Raw genomic sequence first — 10052 nt, forward strand, 5'->3', positions numbered from 1 at the left:
TTGTTTACTAGGAGTTAACAGCGGAAGTAGGTGCCATCTTGCCATGGCGAATGTCTCTCCAGCTTCACTGCTCCCCACACATAGTGAGTTACAGGACAGCCAGGGCTATGTAGAGACCCTGTCTCAAACACACACACACACACACACACACACACACACACACACACACACACACACACACGCACGCACGATCTCTCGTGTGTGAGTGCACATGCACACCCCAGTACTTTTAACTATCATTTCTCACCTTTAGTTAATGAAGATCATTAGTCACCCACATTAAACATATTAAATTCCTGTGAATTTAACATTCTCCAGCCTCATTAACTACTACTTCGTAAGTATATAAAAGCTGATGAGTTTTATGGTGTCTGTGTGTGCATTAGGTGTGTGCGAGGGCACAAGTTCTGTGGCACCCATGGGGGGACAAAAAGCAAGTCCTTTGTAAAGCAGGTCCTCTCTTCACACCTTTACATGGGTTCCAGGGATCAAACTCAGGTCGTCAGGCATGTACACAGTAAGTGCCTTGACCTTCTGAGCTATCTCACCAGCCTGTGTTTTTTTTTATGGCTTCCTGACCTGAGCTTAATGTACAGGACCCACACACAGCAGGAAAGAAGTATTCTCTGCCCTCTACACATGTTCCATGATATGCACTCCTGTGTGTGTGTGTACATAAATAAGTAGAATAAAAAAATATAAGTTGCATGTCAAAATGAATGCCATTTGGTTTTAAACCAAATACTGTATGTTAATTATCAAGTTGAGTAAGAACATGACATCACCCTTGAAGGATGTTCACTGTTTATTTGCATTAATACTTTCCTTACTATGATCAAATGCCTGACAGAAACATGACTTTCATGGAGGCAGAAACCTGAGGCAGCCTGCTCACATCTCCTCACATGAGGAAACAAAGAACTCTGCTGGCACAGAGCGGGGACTGAACCCCTCAAGACCCATTTTTTCTAGCTGAATCCTGCCCCTCTGTTTTCACAACCTGCCAAAACAGAGCTACCAACTAGGGAGTGAGTGGGGGACATCTCACATCAGACCCTCAGCACTGTTTAACTAGGGATCTCTAAATTAACTCCTGCAGAAGTGTAAAAGATCTGGGGCTCAATCTCCACAGCACGCCAGGAAACCTGCTAACACATGGGACAGTTAGAAGATGGTAGGAGACCCCTTTCTGATGTTCAACTAATAAAACAACCATTGTGAAACCATTCTCTTGACAACAAGAGCTTTAATACTGCGTATATTTTATATTTGGCTTGCTGTACAATTTGACAAATGGCAGAGGCTCCCAAAACGCAGGTGACACAGGAAACACCTCGTTGTGACTTTTATGGGCACATTCCTTAGATTTTAGGCAGGTTCAGTTGACCCTCATTATTCGCTAACAGTACATAAGTAGCGCAGCTTACAGGTGGGCAGTACGGCTTTTATTCACGATGTAGTTCCCAGGGTACACATGCTTATTCTTTGACAGAAGAGTCATGTAGATTTCATAGACATGAGGACTGTGGATCACAATTCGGTTAACTACTTTGCCTTCCTTCATGATTTCTTCAGTCTTTTTGTCAGTAGACATATTCTTTTCTAAGAAGTCTGAGTCTTTCACATACAGCTCATCTCCTGAAAAATATTAAAAATTTATTTCCACAGAGCATTGTTTCATAAGCCCCCCCCCCATCGTATCAAGGACATAAAGCAGTGGTTTTTTGGATGTATTTCATGTTGAAGCTTAGTTGGTGTTTTTCTTGTTGCTAGTTTTTAAATTTATTTTATTATTAATCCAGGTATATATGTATGTGTGGATTTATACTGCCTAGGGTGGGTACTGGGGACTGAACTCAGATCCTCTGAGAGAGCAGCAACACAGCTTCTAACCACTGAGACTGGCTCTGTTTCAGGTTTTTATTGAGTGGGGGGAGAGGGAAGGAGGAGCATGTGGTGATTATATTCATGCAGGTGGAGGTCAGAGACCAGCCTGCTAGGGTTGGGTTTCTCCCTCCACCAAGCCTGTGCATGGCTACAGGCAAGGAAGCAGGAGGGTCAGAGAATGACCTTGGTGTTCCTCCAGAACTTTCCACCTTTTGTCTCAGATAGGATTCCTTATGCCCTGGAACTTTCTGACTTAGGCCAGGATACTTGGGATCTGCCTGTGTCTGCCTCTCATTCCACTACTGCAAGGCTGAGATCAGAGATGCCTATCACCAGGCCTCTCTGCACCACTTCAGGGGACCCAAACTCAGGCCTTCACACTTGCAAGCTAACATTTTACTGACCTAGCCAGCTCTCTATTCCTCTGTGTTGGATTTTAATAACCCTACTTTATGTCTACCTCCAAAATAAGCATTTTCTTTGGGCACATCAGAATGGATGATGACTATAGTGTTTCCATTGTAAGCTGCAATGATTTTTATCATTGTTCAGCAGCACTGGGAATTACGACTGAGGCCTTGATGCAGTTGAGGAAAAGTCCTCCACCAAGTCACATGCCTAGTCAAGAGCACGGCAAGCTCTGAACTACTTCATGACTCTCTCTAGTCTATTAAATAGTAACATTAATGTTGGTCTTAATAACAAGGATTCTGATGTTTCAATACAAGTTTGTTCTGATAATCTTATGGTTAATTCATTTTTTGCTTAAATTTTTCCTTATGTACTTACATGTGTGTGCAGGTGTGAAGGTCAGAAGTTGACACTGGGGGTCTTCGTCAGTCACTCTCCACCTTTTTTTGTTGGGGGAGGGTGGGGGTACAAGACAGGGTTTCTCTGTGTAGCCCTGGCTGTCCTGGAACTCACTCTGTAGACCAGGCTGTCCTCTAACTCAGAAATCCGCCTGCCTCTGTCTCCCAAGTGCGGGGATTAAAGGCGTGCGCCACCACTGCCCAACTTTTACTTTTTTTTTTTTTTGTCCACTTTATGTTTTGAGGCACAGACTCTCACCAAACCTGGAGCTCATTCATTTAATGAGACAGCAAGCCCAAACGATCTCCTGTCTTCACCTGCTTAGCTTGGATTAAAATGACCAGCAGGCTGGCCTCTAACATGGGTACTGGCGATATGAATTCATATCTTGTGCTTATACAGCAAGGACTTACTGACTGAGTCATATCACAATCACCAAGTCAATTTAGATGAATTATCACTTGTATTAAAACTGCTAGGGGTTAGAGAGATGGTTCAGGGGTTAAGAACACTGGCTGCTCTTCCAGAGGACCTAAGTTCTTGTCCCAGGACACACATGGCAGCACACTACAACCTGTAACTTCAGTTCTAGGAAATCGATGCTCTTTTGGCCTCTGTGGATATTAAGGACATTGGTGGTACACATACATACATGTAGGCAAACATTCATATACATAAAATAAAGTCTTAAACCCTGCTACACTATCCTTCTGAAGGGTGAATAACAAATCTTATCAGTATTATCAGGAACTGAAGAGGCAGGTATGAAATACTACAGGACACATAGTGCTTGCCCCAACACTAATCAGTGTTTGCCAAACTATAACTGACCACCGACAATCTTCCTAATTCAAATAAGCTGACAGTCTACAAGTTCTCATAATTTGAAATAAAAATATAAAGGTGAGAAAATGCATGATTAGAGATTTTTGTCTGTGCCTAGGAAATATATTTATGCATAAATTCAGAATTTCTAGTTATAATAAACATTATGGGCTGGGCATAGTGGTAATAGTCCCAAATCAGAGATCCACCGGTAAGGAGGATGCCAGCCTGGGATAAACACCAAGTTCTACACCAGCCTGAGATCTACATTAGAGATTTTCTCAAAAATAAATAAAAATAAACACTATGTGTCCTAAAGTTAACTTGGATAAAACCATACAGCCTATAGTCACCTGAGATAAAGTCTTAATTGAAGGACTGCTCAGATCATATGGGCCTGTGGAAGTATTTTCCTATTTGTTATTTGATATAGGTGGACATAGCCCACTTGTGGGCGGCACCATTCCTTAGTCAGTGGGTCCCAAACTAAATAAGAAAGTTAGCTAAGCACAGTCCTTTGTGAGCCAGCTAGCAAGTAGAATTCTTCATGGTTCCTAATTGTGAAGTGAGTTTGTTGGTGAAGCAATACTGTGTGTGGTAAGGCTTGAAGCCTGCTTTCACGTTCCAGCCCCAGCTTCTCTCAATAATGAACCATAACCCACAGTCTGACATAAGCCTCCTTCCTCCCAAAGTTGTCTATGGCCATCATATCTGTTACAAGAACAGACTCAAACTAGAAACACGTGTATTTTATGATTCTGACCTTCCCCTCTCTTCCCTTGTTTTTTTGAGACAAGGTTTCACTGTATAACAGCCCTAATTGTCCCGGAACTCTCGCTGTAGACCAGGCTGGCCTTCAAATCAGAGATCCGCCTGTCTCTGCCTCCCAAATACTGGGATTAAAAGCATGCACCAACACAGCTAGGTGACATTGACCTTCTTTTAATTACTATTCCACCAGGCATAGCAAACCTCTCGACTAAAGTCTAAATAGAGCCTGTGATTGAGCAGTGGAAGGGAAAGATGGGGCTGGAGCTTTTAGAGAGGGAGAAGAGAGGAAGGAGAAGAGGAAATGAGGAGATGGAGGAGACAGAGGAAGATGAAGGAAAAGGAGGTGGAAGAAAGATGGAGCAGAACCACGTGGCTTAGGGAAGCCACAAGTAGCAAAGGATCTCATAGCTGGGGAATAGAGTGGTGTAGTGGTAAATCTGCCCAATCTAGGTGTGTAGCTTATAAATATTATAACTGAGTTGTCTGTTCTTTGAATGAGCTTATTGGGGTTGGAGATTTACTGCCACCCTTGACAATAAAGCTTACGTCTGAGAACCATACAGCTGAATAACAATAAAAAAACCAACAAAAACTTTAAAACAAAGAAGTTAAGAAAAAATATCCCTCAATACTTTAAGGAAGCATAATATTTTGTATTGGGCTGCATTCACAGCTTTCAGGGGACACATGTGGCCTATAGGCAGAGGTTAGTCACATCCACAGGCAGAGGCTATATAAAACAGGCATAACTCCTGTCTCTCCTGGCAACACTGCCAGAAAGCCTGGCTGTACCAAACATGAATACTAACTAACAGGAGCACTGGGTCTTCTCTGACTCACCTGGGAGAAGAAGGATGGAGCCATCAGAAGTTAAAAACATTATTGGCAGCCATTTCTCAGCTACTTCTAATGGGTGATCTGAACAAAATTTATACAGAGCAGAGAGAGAGGCAAATTTTTCAAGTCTTCTCACTTCATAGAACTGTGGTGGTGCCAGCCAGATTTCTTTTGATAGGAAACATCCAGTTGCCTCTGATGGGGACAACCACTGTAGGAGACAAAGGAAGATGCTTTGTAAGATTTATTCAGTCATCAGCCAGATTTGTGGTTGTTAGATGGCGATACAAGATCTACTTGATGTGAAAAACATTAACTTATCCAGAGGCCTTGCTAGATCTCTCCGAGACAGCATGAGGGCGTTTAGAGGCCCAGGCACTGCCATGTACCTACTGTCCTGCTTAGTCAGGAGGCTGAAGCAGGGAAATTGCTTGAGTCCAGGCATTGAAGTCCTACCTGGGCAAGATAATGAGGTCCTGTCTCAGAAAGAAAGAACAGGAGGCTAGAGCGCTGCCTCAGGGGTTAAAAGCAGTTGCCGCTCTTCCAGAAGACCAGAGTTGGGTTCCCAGCACTCACACAGGACAGCTCACAACGATCCATAATTCAAGTTCTAGGGGATCCAATGCTCTCTTCTGGGCTCCCTGGTCAGCTGCATGTGTGTTGAACAAAAATAATGAACAACCAAATAATAAGTATACATAATAACACTTAATAATAATAAAATGCCAATTAAAATATTAATAATTAGTAAATAAAATTTTAAAATCCTTTCAGTCACAAGAGCTAAACCTATACACTACACAGCCACTTAATAATTAAACAGATACCAAAAATGCCTAATTATAAGTAAGTAAGTAAATACATAATAGAATGAAGTGAGCCCACCTGTCTGCTTAAAGTCAATCCCAGACCAAGAGCACTGGGGGAAGCTAAGCAGCATCCAGGAGTCTTACTGACTGGAGCAGACTGGAGCAGAACTTGCAAGGCTCACACAGGGGATCTGCATGTGGTGAGCATGTGCCTGAGAAGGTCTACCCAGAACTGAACTCCAAAGCTCTACTGACTACTTACCTCATCGTGCACGACAACGTCTGAGGAAAGAGCAACGACCTGGGAGGTGGCTGACTAAATTCTCCATGCTTACCTGGAGACAAGATGTTTTCCAGTTTTCCCTAGCAGTGTATTCCCGACAGAGGGAAAGCCTCATTTGGATCTAAGGAGCTTTTCCACTCAAGTGACCAGAGAAGGACCACATAATATAACTGCAGGTAAATGAGCTCCAGGATGAATGCTACTGCAGACCCACCCACACCACACACAAACCATTTAAAACACACCTCAAAAGGGTAAAGTCCATCTCTAATAACTTAACTGCCTTCTAGGAAAAGTACAACACTATTTAAAAGAATAGAACAAAATCCAGCATTCAAGGACCTAATAACAATGCTAACGTGCACTCAAAAACTTCAGAGCATGTCAAGCACAGGCACATGCAGTCGATAACTAAAACACATGCACATGCATAAAATAAAATTCGTTTGTTAAAAGACAAATTTAGGGCTGTTGAGGTGTCTCAGCGGTTAAGAGCACTGATTGCTCTTCCAAAGGTCCTGAGTTCAATTCCCAGCAACCACATGGTGGCTCACAATCATCTGTAATGGGATCTGATGCCCTCATCTGGTGTGTCTGAAGACAGCTACAGCAAGAGTACTCATACATAAAATAAATAAATACACCTTTAAAAAAGAGATGAATTTAAAAACAGAGTCAAAGAGAAGCTCAAGGACAATTTTTACTACAGTTTAAGAGAGCAAAGCTATAGATCTCAGCAGGTGCTAGCAGGAGGAAGACGGGGTGGATAAAGGGAGATAACCATGCTTTAAGTGGTCACCTGGTGGAGGGGGTTATCGGAGTAGCTTTAGAGAATGTCTGGGCAGGCACACCCAGGTTTTAGACAGTACTTCAAAGGAAAGGGTGAATGAAAAAGGCATTTGTGAGTACCTCAAGAGAAGCAGGCAGGTCCCCACACTATGTCATGGAAGCTCTGTAAGTGTCTGCACCAAGAGGCTCCTGGGGGAGGAGGTCTAGGTTGTGGCAAACTGACAAAACTATCACACTGCCTCACTCTTTTCTATCTCCTGTTCTCAGCAGTCCCATTGGTCCAAAGACGTAAAGAAAATATCAACATGATAAAATAAAAAGGAAAAAATTAGTTTTATATTTAGCTACTTTTTATTTGTTGTGTTTTGCCTACTTAGACATCTGTGCACCAGAAGAGGGCAGAAGAGGGCATCAGATTTTCTTGAACTGAAGTTACAGGCAGCTATAATGCTTTCAGAAATACTATTTACAGTTGATATTTCATAAGAAAGGTGCAAACTTAAACAATTGAGCTGTGTGTGGTGGTACATGCCTTTAATCATAGCACTTAGGAGACAGAGGCAGCAGAACTTTGAGTTCAAGGTCAGCCTGGTCTACAGTGTCAGTTCTAGGATAGCCAGGGCTACACAGAGAAACCCTGTCTCAAAAAACAAAACCAAATATAACAAAACAAAACAAAACCAGCCATTGAGTTTATTCAATTGGAATACTGAAAGAAAAAGGTTGAACGAAGCATTCATACATGTGTAACTGCAGTTAAAAGAAACACAGGGAGGGGAGCGAGAGACTGAGATCTGGAGAGGAACCATCCTGCAGAAGGCCTGAGTTCAGTACCCAGCACCCATTCAGGGTGGCTCACAACCTTCCTTAACTCCTGCTCCAGGTGATTAGACACTTCTGGCATCAGTGGGCAGCTGCACTCACGTGCATATACTCTCACATGGGAACACAATTTAAAATAAGTCATTTTGTTTATTTTACAAAAGAAAAATAAAGGACAGTTGAAAACATTTTGCATAAATAAAAAATGAACTTGAAGCGGTGGCACACTCAAGACCTCGGGTTCTAGGCCCGAAGCCTAACTAACTGTACATGGTGCAAGTGACACGAAAAAGAAAGGGAGGGAGACAGACAGGCAGACACACACACACACACACACACACACACACACACAAAGGGGTTAGTAAAGGAAGAATGATGGAAAGGGAGAGAGGGAATGAAAGATGAGGGAGATGGGAACAGAGAAACAGGAAGAGATGAAGGAAGAAGAAAGTTAATGGGACTGAAATCCTATAAAGTATTCTAGAAACCCGAATTAAAACGATTTAGGGCATGAAGTGAATTGTGAAGTGTCCAGAACAGGCAGGTGGGAGCACTGCCATGCCACGCTTAGGGTGAGACTTGAGTTCTTGAGAGCCTAAAGCAATGTCTTCACGCCTTTGGCCTGGGGTAAGGCTCAGCGCATCCCGGAAGGTGGGGAGAGATGTCCCGCGACCCCTACCTTGTAGCCCACCACCTCGGCCAGGTCGGGCTCCACGCGCGGGGTCTCGCGCAGGCAGCACAAGAGGAAGGTGGTGTCGTAGCGGCGTCTGGCTCGCCCGTATGGCGTGAGCCAGCCACCCCAGTCGTGCAGCGCCCAGATGTCCGGCGTGCAGTCCAGGTGTGCGCACAGCTGGAGGAAGCAGCGTGGGTCACTGCGCACCCGCGAGCGCCATTCGGCCAGGCCGGCCGGAGGTGACAGCGCGAGACTGGGCTCCTGAGAAGCTGGAGCCGAGTCCCGCGGCCTCAGCAGCAGCAACCCCGCCTCCTCGAAGGTCTCGCGGATGGCACAGATGCGCAGTGCTACGTCATCGGGCAGCGCCTCGGGGTCCGCGTCGCCGTAGAACAGCCCCGGAAAGGGGGGTTGCCGAGGCGGCTCCGGGCCTAGGCCGAAGCGCGGCGGCGTGTGCCGAGGCGCGAACAGACTCATCCAGTCCAGCGAGCTGTCGGCCGCGTCCAGCACGCCGCCCGGGAAGACGTGCGCGCCGGGCATGAAGCGCTGGTTTTGCGCTCGCTGGAGAAGCAGCAGCCGGAAGCCGGCAGGGCTCGAGTGGGTCCAGCCTGCAGCCAACATCAGGGTGGCTGCCCGCCGCCAGCTGCTCGGGCTGCTCATGGCCGGCGTCCTTCAGATCCCCCTATGAAGTGGCTGGATCGTAGAGGGGTGTCCAGAAGCCCGATAAATTTTGAGAGCCTGAGAAAGCCTGCCTAGAGGCTTCCAGAGGTTTGCTTGTGGGAGGAGCGTGATTCCCGCGCCAGAGCTCCTCCTCGGGTGCCCTGCAGTCCAGTCAAGGTTATTCTCGCCCTGTCATTGCTGCTGCAATCACCAGCCGGCGACTGGGCGCACAGGATCCGAACAGTGTGGAATGGAAACCAGTCTCTAGTTGTGACCTTTTCCCACTAAACGCAAGTGATTAGGATTTTGTACCCTACGCTGGTCTGTTGCCTTGGAGAGTTTTGGAATATAGGAGGTTCCAAGAACAGATAGGTGTCTGAGCTTTGCAAGCTTTCTTGGAACCATGCTAATAAACGAATGGGTGAATCATGCCAAGTTAGACTAACTGCTGTGTAGTTTTGAATGTCTTTGGCGAGTCCCTGTCCCTCCGGATAAGTTGTCTTAAGTTGTAGATGCTGGGGCTGGCGAGATGGCTCAGCGGGTAAGAGCACTGACTGCTCTTCCAAAAGTCCTGAGTTCGGATCCCAGCAACCACATGGTGGCTCACAACCACCCATAATGAGATCGGACGCCCTCTTCTGGTGCATCTGAAGACAGCTGCAGAAAATTACGCCAGAGTGAGTGGGGCCGGCAGAGGTCCTGAGATCAACAGCAGCCACACACATAATGGCTCACAGTCATCTGTACAGCTACAGTGTACTCATACACATAAAAATGAAATAAAATAAATGTTTAAAAAAAAAAGTTGTAGATGCTGTTATTGCCAGAACACCTGAGGACCAGGGGAAATTATCTTTGTGTGATTAGTTCTCTTTTTATGTGGGAGATG

General features: G+C 45.2%; 1 protein-coding gene across 1 annotated transcript; it reads right to left on the reverse strand.

The window, feature by feature from the left end:
• Positions 1–1226: 1226 nt before the first annotated feature.
• Nudt19 (nudix hydrolase 19) lies at positions 1227–9281 on the reverse strand. The gene is made up of 3 exons (XM_031386210.1): positions 8513–9281; positions 5134–5341; positions 1227–1638 (listed from the first exon to the last, which is right to left on the reverse strand). Exons 1-3 carry the CDS (start codon positions 9161–9163, stop codon positions 1424–1426), a joined length of 1074 nt encoding a protein of 357 aa, XP_031242070.1. The 5' UTR covers positions 9164–9281; the 3' UTR covers positions 1227–1423.
• Positions 9282–10052: the final 771 nt, after the last annotated feature.

The sequence above is a fragment of the Mastomys coucha genome, unplaced genomic scaffold (genome assembly GCF_008632895.1).
Source record: "Mastomys coucha isolate ucsf_1 unplaced genomic scaffold, UCSF_Mcou_1 pScaffold21, whole genome shotgun sequence".
Classification (NCBI taxonomy): domain Eukaryota; kingdom Metazoa; phylum Chordata; class Mammalia; order Rodentia; family Muridae; genus Mastomys; species Mastomys coucha.